General features: G+C 45.9%; 1 protein-coding gene across 1 annotated transcript in view; it reads right to left on the bottom strand.

Moving 5' to 3' along the window:
* Positions 1-21,759, bottom strand: part of ERBB3 (erb-b2 receptor tyrosine kinase 3) — a 92,219-nt gene extending 70,460 nt beyond the window's left edge. Inside the window, exon 1 of the mRNA XM_055003128.1 lies at positions 21,388-21,759. Coding sequence (XP_054859103.1) covers positions 21,388-21,460 — 73 coding nt within the window. The 5' untranslated portion in view covers positions 21,461-21,759. The remainder of the gene's footprint in view (positions 1-21,387) is intronic.
* Positions 21,760-21,967: the final 208 nt, after the last annotated feature.

The raw sequence follows: 21,967 nt of genomic DNA, 5'->3' as shown, positions 1-21,967 counted from the left end.
GCCACTTGGAGTCTCCATTGAAGACAATAGTGGGTCAAATGAAGCAAAACACATAAATAGAAACAAAACCAAACAGCAACCAAGATCTCATGATGTGTTTTCACAAGTTCTCATGCGGTGATATCTACCCATGTACAGGCATAATTTCATTTGTAGTTTTTCGCACCCCAACACCCCCAAACATGTAGAAATTTTCTGCAAACCTGGGTTTGCAGAAGTCTATACTTTAGAGCCCTGTGCAGAATTTCTGTTCTACATGGTAGAAGCACCCTGGGCGATTAAATATACGATGAGTAACTAGAACTGAGCTGTCCCATTCTAACAGACACAGAGTTCTTAAACTACAGTACATCGGCACATCGCTATTAGCCCTGTAGCTTGGTCATTTTTGCTTGCCAATCTTTTGCTAGGAGCTGAGAAAAGCTCGTTGAAAGGCTCTGGTGTCTAGTGACGAACAGAAGTTCGAGCCATCATCTGTTATCAGATGGAAGATCGGGGCTCCTTCTGCCATTGGTAGTTTAGGCATGTGTGGAATATGGCTGCTATCTGTGGCATGTTGTACTGATATGGCTGCCAGGGCAGGGGGAAGGTGGGGGATTCATTTCACTTGGGAAAAGTTGAGAGAGAGACTGCAGCTGCCTACGAAGGCTTGCCCTTTTTAGAGGCGGGCATGGGTGCATGTCTTGGAGGAGGAGGAGGAGGAAAGAACAGGAAGAACACAAGAAAGTCGCATTTGACAGTTTCCGCTAAAATCCCAATTAGATCACAGCGGCATGGAATTGCATACTTTCCCCCACCGCCACCATTTTCCCTTCAGGAAAACTGAAAGGATATTGTTAATGCTCAGTGTCTAACTGGGAAGTAACTTTCCCCCCAGCTCAAATCGGCTAATGACTGCAGCAGTACACATGCACACATTCTTCTAAGAGGGCCAACATTTGAATTAAAACAATAACGCCTCAGTGGAGGGGAGAGATTAGGAACCCAAACCATAGTGAGCAGAACCTGGATGGCTTTGGTGGAGCCGAGCAGGACAAATCACAGACAGAAGAAGGAAGAATCGGTCATTTGCTAGCTCTAAAGACTCCATTAATGGTGAGACGAGTGAAATACTGATTGGCTGGCAGCCCTACTCATTCTTGAATTCTGTGCAGCTTGGCTCACTTGCATGAATGAAGTAGAGAGATCTGATTGCTGGACAGGTGCCTTTTCTGTGGTACAGCCATTTTCTGTCCTGGATGTAGCACAAAGGGCTGTGTCCGATAGCCCCACATTGACTCTGTTCCTTGTAATGCTAGCACAACATCCAACTGTGACTGAAGAAATAGGAGGATGTGAGGAGGCGTAGACTTCACAGGACTGATGCACTTTAGCATGCATTCAACAGAAATAGTCCAGAGCTGCCAGAACCCCTTACCATAGATATTTTTTTTAATTGGAAGACAGAAAAGCGTGGACCACAAGACTGAAACACAAACAGAGGCAAAGAAGTGTGTGTGTGTCGGCAGTGGCAGGGGAGATCCTTGCTCTCAGAAAGAGGCATTCTAAGGGACCACTGTAGATGTACAACATTGGGGCCAGTAAGGTCCCTCAACCATCACCCCCCACTCCAAATACTGGAAGGGTCATTAAACAAAATACTCTTGATACAGAAATATCTGGTCCAAAAAAGAGCTGTGTTGATTTTTTAAACTGCATCTTGCAAATGTGGAAATAGACAGGTCAGGAAGAACGCAGAACCCTGACAATCTCTGCTTTTGTTTTAAAAAAGAAACGAAGCTCAAGTTTCTAGTCCTTAATGCTCCTCCTGAGACAGAGAAATGCAATCTTAAGAGCAGAGGAAAGGGAAACGAAGAGGACCTCCGGAGAAGGGGCAGGGCTTCAACACCTGGCATAGCTTTTTGTCTTTCCCCTTTACCAGCAGATACAGAATAAAACCGGTCATAGATCCAGAGGAGTTAGCCGTGTTAGTCTGTAGTTGCAAAATAGTAAAGAGTCCAGTAGCACCTTTAAGACTAACCAACTTTATTGTAGCATAAGCTTTCGAGAACCACAGCTCTCTTCGTCAGATGCAACTTTATTGTAGCATAAGCTTTCGAGAACCACAGCTCTCTTTGTCAGATGCAACTTTATTGTAGCATAAGCTTTTCGAGAACCACAGCTCTCTTCGTCAGATGCAACTTTATTGTAGCATAAGCTTTTCGAGAACCACAGCTCTCTTCGTCAGATGCAACTTTATTGTAGCATAAGCTTTCGAGAACCACAGCTCTCTTCGTCAGATGCATCTGACGATGCATCTGACGAAGAGAGCTGTGGTTCTCGAAAGCTTATGCTACAATAAAGTTTATTATTAGTCTTGGAAATGGACCCAGGAGCTCCTCACTTCTCCCACTGTAACGGGGAGCTGTTCAGCAAACTGTCCACCACCCCCACTGCCTTTGCCTGCTCCACTGTGGATGGCTGCTGGTGGGAGTACAGCAAATGGGCAGGAGCTTCTGGAGCTGCAGGCTGCCCCAGGGTCCCGACCCAGAGCCCCCTCCAATTAAATGGCTGTCATGGCTACACAATGGGGAGCCTTTATGCCCTTGCCTCGAAAAAAGGCGTTGAACTGGCTTTCATTCCACTGCTGTAGCCCATTAGGGGCCTTCCTATAATGCTCGCTTGTCAGAGCAGCTACTAGCTTGAAACAAAAGAGCTACACAGGCAGAAAGCACCACGTCCTGAGATTTTTTTTTTAAAGAAAAAGAAAAAAGAGAAAGAGAAATTCATGTTCTCAGCAGGGAAGGCAGCTCACTCAAAGTTTCCCCACACATGCATGGAGGGGAGGCTGGAGGGAAGGCAGATGTTGGCTGCATCAGGAGAAAAGGGCATAACCAAACCCCAGCTCTTCCCAGTGAATGACTGCCTTAAGTCCCATGCTGGAGATCAACCCATTTTAGAGAGTCTGATCAAGCGAAAATTCCCGAGGAGCAGCGTCAACCAACAGGCCGCTTTGACATTCCTATCACTTCCTGCCCAGTTGCTTTGGGACGCTACCTAGGAGGGAAAAGGGATATCCTACAACCCACACACACAATCTAGCATTGATGTTCAGCACTAGAAAACATCAGTGGTGAAACTTGCATCGTGTTGCCGTTCTGCGATGGCATTCTACAATGCAAAGAATTTGACATTGGATGTTGAATTTGAGCATCCTAAGAACTCCCATTCCTAATAAAAACTACGACTCTCACCTGGAAGCCTGCAAAGATAGGTTTTTTAATGTATAAGTAATGCCTGGTGAACCCTCAAAAGGCAGAGGGGGATCTGGGCAGGTTTTCAGTGCCCCACAAAGCTTTTTGTAAGAGAAGCAGAATAATCCATGTTAAAAATAAGCAAATATACCCAAATGTGCTTGATTTGCTTGCATTTATCCAGGACTGCTGCATTTAGCTTTTCACTTTCCCTTGATGCAGAATTCACAATATTCTGCTTGCCATGGCGTGTCAATAAGAACACACGGTATGACTTTCTTAACATGAAGAAAAAGAGCTTTGACTCTACCGCTAATACTTTTTTTTTTTTTACACCTGTAGCCCAATTAAACATTTCCTACATTCAAATTGGCCCTTGGCAATTTCTGGATAAATACCACCAATTTTAAGACAACATCAGAAGCAATACATGCACATTCCTTCACCGAGCTGGTATTTGCCACATGAAACCAAGTACTACACCATCCACATTCCTACACGCCCAGCAACACACATACACAATGCTTGCCGCTGGCGACACTGCTGTTGCAGCTTGTTTCCATCTTTGGGTTTGCGTAGTCCAGTGTTTTATCTCCCTCCTTCTGGGAAACGTCCTTGTTCCCCATAACCAACTCAGACCACCACCAGCCTCCCCCTTTATTGTAAAATCAAAAGGTGAGACTGAAAATGACTCAGATAAAATGAGTCTGTCAAGCTCAGTTAAGCCGTAAATAAAAAGCCAGCAGAAAGGAGAGGTTTTTGCCGGGAGGAGGTGGAGGCAAGCAGAGGAACTGAATTCATAACATCAGCAAAGGGAACTTTGGTTTTACTGTCAGAAACGTCCTAGCAAAAGAAGCCGTTCAACTATGAATGATTCTAAAAGGTGTCAAATCTTCCCAGATCCGGGAAGCCAATTAGGAAGGGGGGAATTTCTCGCCCTTTTTCCAGACTGCATGTGACTATCCCTCAGGCGCATCTTATCACTGGCTGTTAGGAGGCGTTACAAAAAAAAAAAGTCTCCACAATAAAGGCGCTTAATCACACAGCTTTTTTGCTGTTTAATTGTGAATGTGCCCAAGAACAAGCCCTTTGAACCTTACTGTGAATCTCGACTCCCACACCGAATGTCTTTGTATCTTCCGTAACCACCATCCTGAAATGGCATTCCTTTATAACGAGCGCTAGCAGCAGACAAAATTACACCTCCCAATGCCCCCCACCCACTCAGTTCTGTAATGTCCTTCTGAAACGGTTGGTGTTACCAGCAAATGCTTTTCACCATTCACAAATCTTCTGAGCATAGAAGCGTTCTATGAGAATAAGTCTGGCAGAGTGGAGGTACAATTGCCAATTTTAATAGGGATGGTGTTTCTCCTGAAGGAAAGTGTGAAAAGAGAGGGAGTTTAAAGGCTCGGTGGTGGTGATGGTGGTGGAAAGGAGTCAACAATGAAAGGCAGGAAGAAGTCCACCCTCCAGAAAAGGAGACGAATCTCAGATCCACACAACACTCTGCTGGTTAGAAATCCTTCTCCACTGCCTTTCTCTGACTACAATGCAGAATTCTAAACAAGTTTAAACTTGAGTTCTACCTTTCCAGTTTGGAAAGATGGCAAAAATTTAGCCGCTTTCAATTCGCCTTCAACACAAAAGCATTTGTGGGCATCTGTTCTTAGGTATGGCATGCTTGTTCTTGGGCCAGATTCACAGCTTGAGAAACCTCGGCGCTTAAACCCATCCCAGCAGGAAGTTGGCTTTTGCAGAAAGAGGCATTTCTGTCCAGCCGAGCTTTGAATCGACTAAATCCCAGTTACTTCCCATCCCAAAAGCTAAAGCTCAGGTTTCTATAACTCATCAGCAGCCAATTGTGTTCTCATACCTGGCCACTGGCCATTTTCTACTGCCGCGGAACCTTGTCCATCCCATCCACCCTTTCTGCTCTTGCTCTGGGTGCCAACTGGGGCTATGCCATGATTACATCAGAGGGAAGGAAGACAATTGCCGTCCTTATCTGGGTTGGGTATGATGCAGGGGCGACTGTTCCTAGAGGTGCAGAATTAGTGGTGGGAGCGAACGTCGTGTTAAACGCCTGGTACGTGATGGGTTGCCATTTGGGAGAGGGGAAAATATGTAGCCCTAAACCTCTACTCAATAGGTCTTTGATCCATGAATCAATGGCGTAGTCTATGGCAAGACCTCGCGTGAGCAAAAGCACAGCCATTTTTTCTCGCTAGCTTGAAATACAAAGCAGTTTAGTTGCTTGGCCTTCAATGTATAACAATGTTAGAGAACGGCTTAGAAAGCACGGCAGGAGCTGTACACAAGAACTCGTTTGAGCTCGAGAAATAAGGAGAAGAGGGCACAGAAACAAAAAGGAGGTGGGTTTTCCTCAGAATAGAGCCTTTGTCTCAAGAAGAAGAAAGGTATAAAAAGGCCCTCCCCGCCATATTTGGGTGAGCTCAGAGTGTTTTTACATGTTGAAACTCTATTCTCATTTCATCAAATAAAGGTTTTTCCTCTTCAAAGTTCTCCAAGTCTTGGTGTAAATCATTGGGCAAAGCACCAGGTCACGAACATTGCTATATTTGTAACACTAGTAGGCTGCTCCTGAGTTTCAAATGGTAGAGTCAGGAAGTCCCCAGTTCAAATCTTGCCTCAGCCATGAACCTTCTAGATGGCCAAGCTGTCAAACCAGGATGCCTACATTTCCCATCAAAACTTGAGGTAAACTGACAAGTGTCCAACCTGTGTAAGGCATCATGTGTAGCTTGGCTCTCGAAATCGTTTTACCGTAAGCCACGGTTTGTGCAACGAACTCTGGTTAGCCTGCGGGAGGAAGGTAAGAAATCTTGCTTATGTGTTTGTCAGTTTCTTGCCTCCTTACCCTTCCTTCTCCGTGGTGGTTGCCAGCTCCAGGTTGGGAAATTCGTGGAGATTTGGGGGTAGAACCTAGGGAGGGCAGATTTTGGGATAGAATACCATATAGTTCACCTTCCAAAACAGCCATTTTCTCCAGGGAAACTGATCTCTGTCACTGGGGGATTAAGTGTAATTCCAGGAGATCTCCAGCCACCACCTGGAGGTTGACAAGCCTACTGGCCAGGCAGCTGCAAGGGGTAGTCTACTCAACAAGCAGCGGTTCATGAAGTCAGACTTCACAACAGGTACAGCAAATAAGGTCGCCTGAAGCGGATTTAGGGGGAGTGGGGAAGCCAGTCACCTTTCCTCCTGCCTACCACCGGCCTTTCATTACCAGCTGGCCAGCCTCCACCAACTGCCTCCCAGCTGTTCCTGTGTGGGAACTGGAGAAGATTAACCTCCTTCCTCCTCCAGTTAAAACAGCAAGGCACGCCACGGACATGCCAGTTCCCAAACTTCCATACAATGCAGTGAGAGATCAGCCACCATTTTTGGTTGCCTCTTGCTTGGACGACCAAATGGGCACCTAAAGTCTCACAAGAAGAAGTGATTTCGTGAGAGTTCAGGAAGTCCTCTGCACAACTTGTTGCACTGTTTTTAAAGAGTGCTGGGGGAAAGGAGCATTATCCTGTGTTGGTAATTGGTTGCACTGTTGGTAACTCAGTTTTTCAAGGGCTCCTTCTGAAAGCTCCAGGCATTTGCCAGCCCAGCGCTGGCAGCCTTACTCAGTATTGTTTATTCTGACTAACATTGATTCTCCTGGGTGCCAGAGAGTTGCAAAAAGATCTTTCCCAATACCTGGTACCTGAGATCTTTTTAAAACTGGAGATGCCAGAGACCAATTTAGCACCTTTTATACGCAAAACACAAGCTCTGGGTTGGGTTTTGAAAAGAATTTCAACTCCATTGCCTTAGTTTTCCACACCACCACAATTCGCTCGGCCCATCAATGCACTGAGAGCGTTGGCTCTTACTTCTGCTTAAAGTAGAACCAGGCGTTCTCTTGCCTTTGACTGTATTTGGAAATTATAGTCTAACTACCTTGTCCCCTCCAATCTGGAGAAACAGAGCTTGCCTTATATAGTGAAATGGTTGAAGCATAATTTCAAAGCACAAGAGAGAAAACGCAAAATATCCTTTTTAAAAAACCATAATATAGAATTGTCACCTTCTTAACCGACTCTGTGTCTGTGTCTTTTCTAGCAGCACGACAGCACTTTAACAAGTTTCTTGGCAGGAAGATCAGTGGTAGGAAAAAACTTGAATTTCAGTGGGCCAGGCAAAATAGTAAAGAGTCCAGTAGCACTTACTAACCAATGGGCCAGACTGCTGCTAAAAGCAGAGGAGCAGAGATTCAAAAAAGGTGGCAACTATACAGCTGTGGGCATTTGTTTGTGAAGTTCTTGGGAGTGAGTGACGAGTTATCTTAGACCAATCTTCCGTTGGTTGAGAATGTTACGTTTACAGCGCAGCCATAAACAGAGTTTCCCCCTTCTAAAGTTCGTATAAATGAATGGAGGGTGTAAATCTGTTTAGGACTGGAAAGGCACCAGAACTGCCATTCTAAAAAAAGAAGTCCAGATTATTGCATAAAGACAGGACAAAGGGAGGCGTGTTTTAGGTGGGTAGTCATGTTAGTCCAGAGTGGGTATGAGTGGTTGGAAGATCAAAGCACCCTTGGTATCTGATGAAGAGAGCTTTGACTCTTGAAATCTCATACCCTGACAATTGTGTTGGTCTCGAAGGTGCCACTGTACTCAGATAATAATAACAACATTCGATTTAAGAAAGGAAGGATGAACTTTTGCTGTTTTGATGTGCTCCCTTTCCCTCAGACATATTCCCTGCCTTCAGCTTTCTAAATCCCAAGTCTGTGCCCATGGTGTTCAACGAATCTCCTGCTGTTATGAACAGAAGTATTTCTAGGGTGAAGATTCCAATTCCTGCTCAGCCACGAAAACTCCTCAGAATTTACAGCATATTGAGCCAATGTGGGATACTGGCTGGATTACTGAGCAGTGGGGTTGCCAGCTCCAAGCTGGGAAATTTCTGGAGATTTGGGGGGTGAAACCTGGAGAAACCTGGAGAAAGTGGGGTTTGGGGAGAGGAAGGACCTTGGCATGGCATAATTCCGTAGAGTCCACCCCCCCAAAGTAGCCATTTTCTCCAGGTGAACTGATCTCTGTGGCCTGGAGACCAGTTGTAATTCCGGGAGATCTCCAGCCACTACCTGGAGGCTGGCAACCCTACTGAGCAGTGAGAAACAGAAGAGAGGAGAAGAATGGATACTGCTTTGGGTCTCCATTGACGAGAAGGCGGACTATGAATTAAGTAAGTTAAATAAATGAATCAAAGTTGTTGTCAGGATCAAAATGGGACAGCTCCCATCTACCCAACCCTAGCACCTAAAAGCATGGAAAAGCTATAAAGCTGATGATGAACAAACTGATAGATTTTGTAACGTATCGAGCCAGCCAGGAACTTCCAGTATATGCCAGGGGAAATATCTGCTTTCACGCAGCTTCTGGTAGAGCTGAAGCTATGTTCCAAATCAGCGGCTGCTCTCAAGAGGAGGCGGAAGAATGTCGGAGAAGGCAGGCTCTGAAAGGCATTTTTTAAAGGGGACAATGTCAAAGTTGAAAAGCCTAAAATTAGCTCCGGCAGCTGCACTTGAGGGCACAGGTGTCTCTGGACAGTGTTCGCTCCCCGCCCACTTTCTCCTCTCCCGTCTTAGCAAGGAAAGAGGGAAGAATCAGCGGACTCCCTGCAGGCAAGATCCATGTTTATCGCATAGCTCCAGAGGAGTTAGCCATGTTAGATGCATCTGACGAAGAGAGCTGTGGTTCTCAAAAGCTTATGCTACAATAAAGTGTAGCATAAGCTTAAAGGTGCTACTGGACCCTTTACGATGTTCATTTCAACTGCTCACTTTCAATCTAAACCAACATGTTGTTTGGTCAAGAATGGGGACAAAGCATGGAGGGAAAGAGCGGCGGAGAGACCACGGGATCAAAATAATGGAGTCGCAGTGCAATCCTATGTACAGTTATGCCAGCATATGCCCACTGAACAGCCTGCAATGGCTCCATACAGGAGTGAATCATAAGGGACTGAGATGGTCATAGGAAGAAAGAACTTTTGCCTTTTTTATGTGCTCCTTTCCCCACAGACATATTCCCTGCCTTCAACCTTCTAAATCCCAAGTCTGTACCCATGGTGTTCAACGAATCTATAAGTCGTCTTCATATCTGTCCATAATTTTCACTCTAACCATAGGGATGCAGCCATTGTTGTTTTTCGTCTTTGTGACTCAGCTTTCTCTTTGTAAAAAAACTCGCCGTAAGGCTGGTAGAAGAGGATACAATCCAGCTATCGGAGGAAGCAGCAGCCATGTCGCTTTTCGACACCTCTTCTTTGGAGACGATCCCACAAGCAGATTTCCTTTCCTGATAGAGCCTCCTCCATGTTTTGCTGTCGGTTTGCTCAGCTTCATGACTGGGCAGCAATCCCGAATTCATCCCCACGCCCGGTTTCTTTTCCACTTGTCGCTATTTACTCAGCAAGCACTACCTGTTACGAAAGGTCCTCCAGGAGTGATTCAGACGGGAGGGACGAGAGATCCATTCCTGCCTAGCCTTGGTCATGCAAATCTCTGGCCGCCCGAGCTGTGCGCTGATGGTGAGATTAAGGTTTGACTGGAAAGTTGCACCACATGCATTCGGCTGTCTGTTGAAAAAATATGAAAGGGTGCAAAGAAGAGCTTTGGCTATACAGCAGGGGCAGGAGACAGACCCGGAATTAGACTCTACTGCCCGGGCTCAGTGGCCTAGAACATTTGAAGTAGAATATCCATGCATTTGCATTAGCTCTTCTGGCTCAAATGGTACAACTTACCAAACACTGTGAGCACTGACACGGACAATCACAGGGCAGAATTTTCTTCCAGCTCAGACTTGGTTAGGGATTCTTGAGAGATATCGTTTGTTTTTCCTTGAGACAGTTGGCTTGGATCGAATGGCTGAGCAACCTGGAGTTTGTGCAAGTGCCTTTTTGAATCTACAGGGCCTATTCTGTGATTATGGCATACCGTAGACTAGAGATGGGCACGAACTGAAATACGAACCAAAGTTCAGCACGAACTGCGCCAGTTCGTGGTTCGCAAAACAGCAGTTCATCAGAGCCCATTTCTGACGGACCACCATGAACTTTAGGCTGGTTCATTTGGTTCGTTTTATCAGTTTCCTAGGCAACAGGGGCTGGGATTTCTGCAGACCTTCTGCTGACCTGGAAGTGACAATTTGCTGACCCAGAAGTGATGTTTTCACGAACTGGTTCACAAATCGAGGCAGGTCCATGAAATTTCGTGGTTCGTGAAACACAATGAACCACAAACCTCATGGTTCATTTTTTTCTGGTTTGTGCCTACTGTAGACTGAATTAGATAGAACGATCCATGGGAGAATGAAGGAATGAGTAGCCCTGCCTTTGAGCTCAGCAAGATGACCTTTTCCCTGTGCCTTCCAACGCTATAATTCTCATAATCTTCACAATACCTGGGGTTGCCAGGCCAGCTCCAGGTTGGGAAATTCCTGGAGATTGGGGTGGAGGGGCACTAATATCTGGAGAGGGCAGGGTTTCGGGAGGGGAAGGACCTCAGCGGGGTATAATGCCATAAAGTCCACCTCCAAAGCAGCCATCTTCTCCAGAGGAATGGATTTCTGTGGCCAGAAGAACAGTCATAATTCCAGGAGATCTCCAGTCACCACCTTGATGTTGGCAACCTTCCCACAGGCTCAAACTTGCTGAGTGACCATCATGCAATTTGAGAGTTGTGTCCAGTGGTCCATTTTCTGGACCACTGGAAGAAACCCTGGGGTGCGGTGCAGTAAAATGGGTAGGCCTTGAGTAATTGCATTGTTAGGTTTGTGTATCCTATGTTCAAAGCAGAAGTGAAAGTTTGGAATTTAATGTATTTCCCAGCTATGTAATGTATCCAGGCCAATCAAATGGTTGTTTTCAGTTATAGTTAGGATCTTCTTAGGTCAGGCTACAACATCTAAAGAAGCTAATATCAGACCCGGCCTGATCTAGAATCCTATTGATACATTCATGAGCTTTACATTTGCGAAGTAAGCAATCAAGATTTGTGAACAGGTAAATTAGAACTATTAAGTGTTGAGTAATTCTGACTGTGGGTTCCCTTACTTAAGAACAGCTTCAATGGAATAAATCAAAACTGCACATTCTTTACAAGAATCCCCGCAAACAGCAAATACTTCGGAAACCACCAGAAATAGCCAGTGGCCCATCCATTATCTTAGGACCAAGCTACACATGACGAATGACACTTGAACAGCAAGTGTATTTCTCCCTGTTCACTTGCCCTCCACTCAATCCACTTGCCAGGGAAGTGTCTTTCGTCATGTGTAGCATGGCCCTTAGTTCTGTCAGGTGTTTTCCTTGCCTTTGAGAGATGTCTAGAGAGGAAAGCACATTTGAATATACACGGAATGCCTTTCCCTCTCTATTGACTAACTACAAGCAGTTCCCCATATCTAGCATTCAGAAACAGACTCCAGGTTAAAATTAATTGACTGAAGAATTCCAACGTCCACTATCCAGTTCAAACAATGCGGTCACGACACCCTTCCACTCCTCAAACGGGCACCTCTCAGCTTCCAGATTAAACACTGAGCAAGAGATTTAAGAAGTTTGGTCTTTTTAACTGATTAAACAAGAAGCACCCACAACAAAAGAGTTCTTTAATCTCAGAAAGAGGAGGCAGAGACTCAAGCCATGGTTGGAAGCTGGTTACGTGCCAAACTGAAATAAACATGGCAGAGATATCCGCTCCATTAGATGGCTTTCTCTTTATCATACCTATCACAACTCCACGGATGTTTTGCCCTGGGTGGGATGGTACCAACTTCCCTTCTTCCAGCCACAGAATACATCTTACACAAAGAATGTGCATTGCACCCTGAAATAAACCATCACCCACGTGTACTTGTAGTCTCCCCCACCCTTTTAACCATCACCCCGATGTTTGTGTGGCAAGCCCAGATGCAGATGCTGTAAACCAGTTTGGGCCAGTGGGTAGAACATTGGGACTAGATGTAGGAAACCAGGTTTTGTTGGCTGGTGTTGAGCAAGTCACTGTGTAACTTACTCCACAGAGCTGTTGCAAAGATTAAATGAAATAATTCTGGCGTAAGCTACTTTGCACTCTTGGATAAAGAGCAAAATACAAGTAAACAATGGATCCAGAGAGATTTTTTGTTTTAGTTTTGGGTCTGCCTGTAAGATGTGGCTTGACTTACTGGTGCAAAGACTCCAGAACAGCATCCTGCAGGCAGTTGGCACAACACTGTGTCTCTTTCTGTGTGATCCCATGGTCTCGAAGACAACCCCAGGTTGATTTTGAAGGGAGCCAATTTGTGGCTAGTGCTGCAGAGGACAGAGTGTGTCTGGAGTGATGATTTTTCTGGTCCCATCCAACCTCATAGTACTCTACTTTTCTTCTGCAGCCTAGAAAAATCTAGAGGACGGACCGTATGAATTGTGTGCACAAAATGACCTTCTCCCTGTCCCATCTGCAGAGCCTCCTAGAGCAGCGGAAGCTTGGCTGGTAGAAGAATGGGCGATTTCATCTGATTCCCCTTTCTCAAGGGAGCTCCTTGCATGGTGTGGCTTTTTTGTCTAAGAAGAGGGCCCTGATATCTGGCAATGCCTTTTCAGGGGCCGCAAGAAACATAACGAGAAGATCTCCTTTATGCATAGGATCCAACTCTACATAGGGTATATTTTTGCCCATTAATGCAGCAGAGAACTGGTCAGGAAGAACCGAGAAGCCTACATTATCTTTAGTCTCAAAAGTCATCCTACCCGTGTGAGTCCCCTTTCTGGAAGGGAGCAAATCTGGGAGGACATGAGGGTGTACATGCAATGCGAATGGTGTGGCTACGTGCAAAATGGATATGAAAGGGGAGGGATGAGGGATGGTGCCCAAAGGACCCTGGGGTGTCAAGGATGGGCAAGATGTTCTTTTTCTTATCAAGGGTAGCCTTCAGATCATGATAGGATGCCCTTGTAGAAGCTGCACTTTAACCTAGTAAATTGGAATCCGGGATTGCCCCAATGTAAACTAAAAGAAAATGCCAGATCAAGGATAGCCTAGAGATTGCCCAGGCAGCTCTACAGCCTTAGGCAATAACCCAAAAACTAAACTCCAATCTGGAAAGGATCCCCTCGGGGTTCTGTTTCTGAAAATGAGAGGGGCTGGATCTCAGACCTTTCTTGGATTATTTCTCCATGGTTCCAAATAGGGTTGCCAGCTCCAAGTTGGGAAATTCCTGGAGATCTGGAGGGTGAAACCTGGAGAAACCTGGAGAAAGTGGGGTTTGGGGAGGGAAAGGACCTTGGCATGGCATAATTCCATAGAGTGCACCCCCCCCCAAAGTAGCCATTTTCTCCAGGGGAACTGATCTCTGTGGCCTGGAGACCAGTTGTAATTCCGGGAGATCTCCAGCCATTACCTGGAGGCTGGCAACCCTAGTTCCAAATGGGTTGGTTATTGTTATTCTGTGTATTTCTATTGATTTAATTACCTCATTTGCCGGCCCTCCCACACATACACACACCCCTTTCTCCTTAATGGGGACCCAAAGTGGCATACACCATTCTCCCCTCCTCCATGTTATTCTTACAACCCAATGAAGTAGTAGAAAAAAGTAAGAGTCCAGGAGCACCTATGAGACTAACAAAATTTGTGGTAGGGTAGGAGCTTTCGTGAGTCACAGCTCACTTCTTCCATTTGTCTGTAGCAGTAGAAAGGAGCAAGAGTCCAGTAGCACATAGAAGTCTAACAAAATTGGTGGTAGGGTAGGAGCTTTCCTGAGTCACAGCTCACTTCTTCAGATATCAAATGAGCTGTGGCTCACGAAAGCTCCTACCCTACCACAAGTTTTGTGAGCATTATAGGTGCTACTGGACTCTTGCTCTTTTCCACTGCTACAGACAGACTAACACAGCTACCCATCTTGATCTATCTCCATGAAGTAGGTTAGGCTGAGAGTGTATGACTGGCCCAAGGTCACCCAGCAAGCTCTCATGGGAGAATGAGGCATCGAACTACGCTTTCCCAGTTCCCATCTGACATTCTAACCATTACAACTCTCAGGTGCATGGAAAGGAGGCATTCTGTACATGTTTACTTCTTCTTCCATCATCACATGTGCCCAGGGTTATCCTTGGTGACCTCTGGCTCAATGGAAGCATTCACACCTTCGAAATATTCATGTGGAAAAATTAGGAAAAACCTCAAGCAAGTAGATTCAGACCTTTTCACAGGGAAGGAAACACAAATGGGAAAATTTACATCGGAATTTGGCTGCAGGAAGGGCAGCACTGAATTGTGGTGGAAGGACTCCTAAAAAGGGAACCAGCCCCGCCCAACCTCAGCATTGCGTAGGCAGGTGTGTTTTTGCCGGGGATCTCTGCTGCAGAGAGAGGTTTGCCTCCCAGCTTTATCTGATGGGCACTGTTTGTTTTTCTTTCCATTGACAATGGCCACAGCATACAAGGGGAAAGCAATTAGCAGAGGTCAAGAATGTTGACACAAAACTGGTTTCGGGCAACCAGGAAAACCTGGTCTCAATTATAACCCAGGGAGGAGGGAAAGAACCCATTAGCAATTGTCTCCGAATAAAAACAAAAACAAAGGACACAGCAACATCCAACCCTCCAGTTGCCACACCAAAATATATATATAATACACATTCGCTGTGCCCTCCAGGAATGAGAAAGCGTCCCAGAAAAGGAAAGGGTCTTACCCAAGTGTTGACCCTTTGAGAAGGGCGCCCAGAGGTGCTTCCAGGTAAGGTGGGGTGGTGGGGGTGTCTTTTTGTTTAGTATAAGCAGGAAGTAGTTCAAAACTTGCTACAGTTGTCTGGCACTGGCAGCGGAAGAGATTTCAAGATACACTATACCTCTAAAGTCACAAGAACATGAAGCAGGGTGACCCATAGACAGGGAATATGACCATGTCGAAGCTGGTGTGGAGGACAGGGAAGACTGGTCAACAGAAACTGAAAACCGGGCAGGGGGCCCATGACCAAGCAGACGTGCTTGCTCATCTGCTTCCACCAGGAATGGTATTGCTAACTGGGATATCACACAAGCCTCAGGGGGCAATCTCCTATTTCTGCCAGAAGAGGCACCTGGAGACAGTCGGGTACTTCAGTGATGCTAACCAACTTTATTGTAGCATAAGCTTTCAAGAACCACAGCTCTCTTCATTGGTTAGTCCTTAAAGATGCTACTTGACTCTTTACTATTTTGTTCCTAGTCTGACACCCTAACCACTACACCACAGCGCCAAGTCTTACTACCTCCAAGTGCCTCCAAGTCCCTGCGTGAGATCAGAGAGAAGCTTGCCACATTAAAAGACAAGCTCACCACTAGCTACAGGACCATACAGAGTTCTCAGTCAGCAGCATAACTATCATGTTGTTTATGTACACAATACAGTATTTTGTGCCGGTATTTGTGTTTCCTTTAAAATATAAGTCCAATCACACCACAGCTACTATCTGTCTCACAGCTGGATTTTAAAACAGATTGCAAGTCACTTTATTCTAAATAAATAAGATAAAAATACTGTGTTAATAAAGTATTAGCAAACATTCTGGTCTGAAATCAATCCACAGCATCTCCGGCAACCAAAGAATATGTCAGGCCACTTAGAAAGTCTATTAATGCTTTTCTCCAGTGGCAAAATAGTTCAAAGCAACTAGTTCCTGGAAACAAATTCCCTAGGCCAGAAACAGGATAAAAACTGCCCCAAGCAGTGTGGCTCCTGTTTGGCTCCCTCCATTCTGTTCCCCCAGGCTGGCCTTCTTCTCATCTTCAAATGCCCCCAGAATGAATGATAACATGATAACTTGTGAATGTAAGGGAGTGAAGGGGAGCCACCGGAGGGCATCTTGGAGCCAAGCTACAAGTGATGAATTACATGGCATTACATGAATTACACTTGCATGGCAAGTGAACAGACTCACACGTGTTCCTCCCTGTTCACTTGCCATTCACTTGCGCTCCACTTGATCAAGTTGAGAGCAAGTGAACAGGGAGGAATACACGTGAGTCTGTTCACTTGCCATGAAAGTGTAATTCATCACTTGTAGCTTGGCTCTTAGTGTCTCCCAGAACCTAGAGCTGGTTTGGAACATAACCTTATCATAGACAGCACTCAGAACTTCGGGGTGGCATACGCCCCTTATAGTTGTTTTAAGTGTGGCTGGTAGACTTCATGCTCAAATACACCAAAAAAAAAGATGTTGCTAGGATCATCCAGTTTTCCAAACAACCTGTTACTTCTATGGATTTTAAGCTGCAACTTATTCAGCAAAATAATATGTTGAAGGTCTACTGGACACAGCAGCGGTTTTTAGTAAAGGATTAAGGACAGTGTCTAATTGCTGGTGTTGTAACTTAACAGGACACATCTCTTAAGTACATGCTTTGGACATCTCCAGTTATTTGGTCTTTTGGAGTGGAAGCCATTATTCATCTTAATTTTGAGCGCTTTAGTATATGTGCTCGCTTTGGCAGCGCATATACTAAATTGGAACTATTTGCCTGTCTTCTGTAGCCTGAGGGTGAATGAAAATGGGCTCTTGCGACCTTTACGGTATCTAAAAAACTTATATTACAACATCGGAGAAGCAAATGCCCACCTCTCCTGATTTAATGGGCTGAGGACTCTTCAACCTTTTCAGCTTATGAATGTATAGTATACAGACAACAATTGTGCACGGATTTATTTGCAAATATGTGAAGAACTTTCATAGAAGCTCATATATAGGCTTCTATGAAAGCTCTTCAAATATCTACAAATAAATCCATGTGCAATGGTTGCCTGTATACTATACATGCAAAAGTTGATATGGTTGTTTATATATTGTTGTTTAATTGATCTGTATGTAAAATAAAAATAAAAATTAAGAAGTAATAAAATCTAATGGTGTACTTAACTTGCGTCACTACAAGTATACTTCCGTAAGACACACACACACACCCCTCCCAAGTTTGGTAGAAAGGGTGTGCATGGTGCTACGTGACTCACAGATGCTGGGCGTGCCAAATGCCCCTACTCAAGCCGTCTTCTCCATGCATGCGATACCTCAGAAAGCAAACACAACGATGTATGTGATAAACTACTTCACATGAATGGCAAGCAAAGAAACTGTGCCCTTTCTATTGTCGCTCTCCTTGCTTTCATCCAAAGGGATTCCTGCTTCTGCTTTCAGAGGAGTTAGCCGTGTTAGTCTGTAGTTGCAAAATAGTAAAGAGTCCAGTAGTACCTTTAAGACTAACTAACTTTATTGTAGCATAAGCTTTCAAGAACCACAGCTCTCTTTGTCAGATGCATCTGACAAAGAGAGCTATGGTTCTCAAAAGATGCATGTGACGAAGAGAGCTGGGGTTCTCGAAAGTTTATGCTAAGTTGGTTAGTCTTAAAGTTGCTACTGAACTCTTTACTGTTTTGTTTCTGTTTTGTTTCTGTTTTGTTTGCCTTAGGTGTGTATCCTTTTTGTAGAAGGGGCTGAGCTTTGGTCCCCTGCTGTGGAATTATTGTATATTGTATATTTTTTCTTTCCTTCTTCATTTAAAAAAAGATCTTAACCACTGAAATATAATTTAATTCATTGTTACGTCATGTTTGAATTGCTAAGTTCTTTTTTAAAAAATAGGAAAGAAAATGGTTCAATTACTGTTTCATTATCAAATTGAGCAGGGCGAGGGAGGGTGTCATTCTTCTCTGTTTCTCCCTTCATAGTGGCACAGCTGAGGCTGGACTTTGAGGAGATTTGTGGCTAGTTTACAAGCTCAGCAAGCAAAACCCAAACGCAAGCCATAGTTTTGCATTAGAAGCATACATTATCATCTAAAACGGTTTTATTTATTTAGATATTTAAACCCTTTCCTCCTCACAAAGGGGACCCCCCAAAGTGGCTTCGAGCATTGTTCTTCCCTCTTCTATTTCATCCGCATAACTACCCAGAGAGGTAGGTTAGGTGTGAGAGAGTGATTGGCAAAAAGATGCTCAGTGACCTTCCATGGCAGAGTGGAGATTCAAACCTGGTTCTCCCAGATCTAGCCTGATGTTCTAACCTTTACACCACGTGGGCACTTATGGAGGCTCTCCAGTCCTAAGGCCGTTAAATCCAGAGTCTAAAGCTACCTTTAGGGCTACCACTGGCCCTGTAGCACCTGTCTTGGGGACTGTCCCATAGTCTTCTCATACATCATGTCGAATATGCGAAAAGAACTGTTTTCTAGACAAGTGCGAAGCCAGTGGAGGTAAGGACCTTGTTCTGAAAAGATCTCAAGAAATCTGAAGATGAAGCTTTATGATTTGCTTTTATACCCAGAATTTACAAAACCGGTGTGGTGGTTAGAATGTTGGACTAGGATTTGGAAGATCCAGTTTCAAATCCACACTCTGCTATGAAAGCTAGCAGAATGACCTTGGGCCATTGCACACACTCAGCCTAACCTACCTCACAGGGCTGTTGTGAGGATAAATGGAGGAAAGGAGAATGATGCAAGCTGCTTTGGGTCCCCCAAACATGAAGTAAATAAATAAAAAGAAGGGCAACTAAATTGGCTTTTTGACTCCCCCTCGTGCAAAGTTGTGTTTATTTTAGCTGTGTGTGCATGCAAAATATGCTTAATTACCATAGCCCTAATGGGAGAGGTTAGCCTTTTGAACAGCACTCATATAAAGCACCTCGACATTTATCAAAGTCTGTTGGCTTCAAAAGCCACAAAACAAGATAGCGCTGTGTGGACTTAGCCCTCTGCAAATCAAATCTTTCTCTCCCTTGGCTTGTGTTTAATCTTTGCTCTTGGAGCCTTCCTGCCAAGGGATAGAAGGAAATATGGCAGACTGCAGGAATGAAGAGGAACCAACTGTTTCCAGAGAATGCGCTTCCCAAGTTCAGCGCTCAGCAACTGAAGGACAAAAGGCAGGAACCACTATGGGGTCCCTCCGCCCTGCACTGGCCAAGTAGATCCCCTGAAATAAAGAAAATCAGTATCTACTCATGCCCTAAATCATAACCGTAGAGTGTTTCTAAGAATACAACCCTAAGCAGAGTTATACCCTTTTAAACCCATTCAGAAGTCTGTTTAGAGAATTGCATAGTTGGTGTGTCAAAAAGACATTTCCAGTCTGAAAATGTTGTGGTGTTAAACATTAATTGGGATTTTGAGTCAGCGCTGCGTGCTTAAGATGACTTAAAGCAGGTCAGACAACCCTTTCAGACTGTCCAACCACCCTTTCTGGGCAACAAGCAGTTGTTGTTTTTCCAAAGACTGGTGAAAGAGTTTTATTTTTTCCCTTGCCCTGTTCTTTTGATATGGGTGGAGTAAGGACTCTAATCCATATTAGTGACTGGAGTAGCGCATAAACAAGGTCACACCCTCTTGCCCTCTGTTAATGAGGCCAGAATAGCTGCCAACACAGTTGACAAAATGGATCTAAAAACCCATTTCAACCACAAAGCTGCATGGGAAAGATGGTATAATTTCACCCCTTTACCATTTCTTAAACTACTAATGCAAAAGGGCTATAAAAGCGTTTTAGGGAGCTGAATGAGTGATATTAACTCATCTTGACTAAGTGTTCTAGGGAGGAAACCATAGAGAGAGATACTGCCTGACTCAAACAATTGCAAGTCAAAGGCTTGCAATTTGTGTACCTGTACCCTATTTCCCCCATTTTCTCCAGATTCTCAAACTGCTACATTTATCCAGGTAAGACTGGGTGCGTGTACATCCTAAAGCTGAGGCCCTGCTTGTCTCTGTGGAATATGCGCCCCATCATACTTACTATAGAAAATACATGTTTACTAAGCACACACATTACAGTGTTTGCATTACACGTGACGCACTTGAGGTATCCCTCCCAAAATTAGGTGGACTGACTCTCCAGCAAGAGGAAAACATCGTCACTTGCAATAAAATCCTGAGGAATGGGATGTGCGAAGTGCAGGTAACCCCCCAAGAGAGGGGGGGGAGAGGTGCAGTCTGCACATGGTCAGAGGTGCTAATTTGATTTTATCCTCCTATGTGCAGAGCTTGAACACAAGAGAAATAAGTCGTGTCTGAAGCAAGCCCTGGTCCTATTTATTTTATTGATGTCATTTATGGTCTGTCTTTCTCACTAAGGCTCAAGGCGGATTACACAGTATGAGATTAGTACAGTCAGTATTAACAATGCCATAGGATAAATAATCACAATTTACAAAGACACAGCATTAGCAAGGATCCCATACAGAGCTGGGGAAACGCCGAAACAAAACGTAAGCAATTCTGGGGCTGACATAGGAGCGCATATTTAAAGCCACAGACAGGACAGTCAGGCGACACGGTGGTGAAGTCTCTGGTCCCTAACTCATTAGCGGAGCATCTGAGACCCCTCCTCACAATACAAACGCCTTTAAAAAGTTCCCTCCGCAGCCCAGCCCTTTCCAGGCAACGAAGCAGGAGAAACGGCATTTTACAGATTCCATAAAGTTTGTCTTTGGGCTCCGTCGCGGCTTCTGGAAGGCAGGGCACACACGCCTCTCCTCCGAAGCCCACCAGCAGCGCGCTGGGTTCAGGATGCAACCCGTAGCAGTTGCGAAAACCAAGCTGCCCCTTAGAACACACACACACACACACACACAACACACACGCTCCCTCCCAAGCCGGGCCTGCAAAGGAGGGGGGGCCGGGGAGTCCCAACAGGTTCTGCCGCTCCGCCGCGGCGCACGGGCGCAAAGGCGCCTCTCCCCAGGGCCACAGAGCCGGAGGAGTTCGCCCTGTTAGTCTGCAGTTGCCGAATAGTAAAGAGCCCAGGAGCACCTTTCAGGCTAACCACCTTCACTGCAGCATAAGCTTTCGAGAACCACCGCGCTCTTCGTCAGATGACGAAGAGAGCCGTGGTCCCCGAAAGCGTACGCTACAATAAAGTGGGCTCGTTTTAAAGGTGCCACCGGACTCTTCTTTTTCCCATCTCGCCAGTGCGGAACTCCGGCGCGATTCCTCTCGCCGCTTTGCCGCGTCGCGCCGGCCCGGCCCGGCCCGGCCCGAACAGCCGGCGTTTAAGCTCCTGTTTGGGGCCAAACAGACGCTCGAGTGCGCGCTTGTGAAGCGCAGCCCGAGACGGCCGCTTTCCGCCTGCGCTTACCTGCTTGAGAATCCGCAGCCGGGAAGCTCCCTAGGAACAGCAGCAGCCACGGCAAAGGCGGGACGCGCTTCATGGCTGGAAGGTCCTGCGGCAAACGACGCTGGGCTCTCGCGGGCGAGTGGCCGCAAAGGCCGGGCTACGGCATCGTTCTCGGGCGCGGAGGCGAAGGCGCTCGACGGGCGCCACCTGACTCGCTCCCCGGCCTTTCCGCGGCAGCTGCGCGCGGGCCTGTTTCACGAACAGCCTCCCGGCTACCAGCGCGGACCCGCCGCCCCTTCTCTCCCTCCGTCGCTCGCCGCCCTTTCTTTCGCCCCCGAGGCGGCGAACTTGCCCCCGAGAGCCAAGAACTCCGGCCGCGGCGCTTTGCTCAGTTTCACTTACGCACAACAACTCGCACATTACACACACTTCATTCAAGGAGAAGCCCAGCTCGCAGCTCATTGGCCGGGGCTGCGCCCCGCGCTGGCCAATCCGACAAGGCGGAGAGAGCTGCCGACTCAAGAGGAGCGCAAAGCGCAGGCTGGGTTTGAGAGGGGGGGTTGCCAACCTCCAGGTGGGATCTGGCAATTTCCTGAGATTG

Source organism: Eublepharis macularius, chromosome 19 (assembly GCF_028583425.1).
Source record: "Eublepharis macularius isolate TG4126 chromosome 19, MPM_Emac_v1.0, whole genome shotgun sequence".
NCBI classification, from domain to species: Eukaryota; Metazoa; Chordata; class Lepidosauria; order Squamata; family Eublepharidae; genus Eublepharis; species Eublepharis macularius.
Note: the sequence above shows the minus strand (reverse complement) of the source record. Positions and strands in the feature narration are given on the sequence as shown.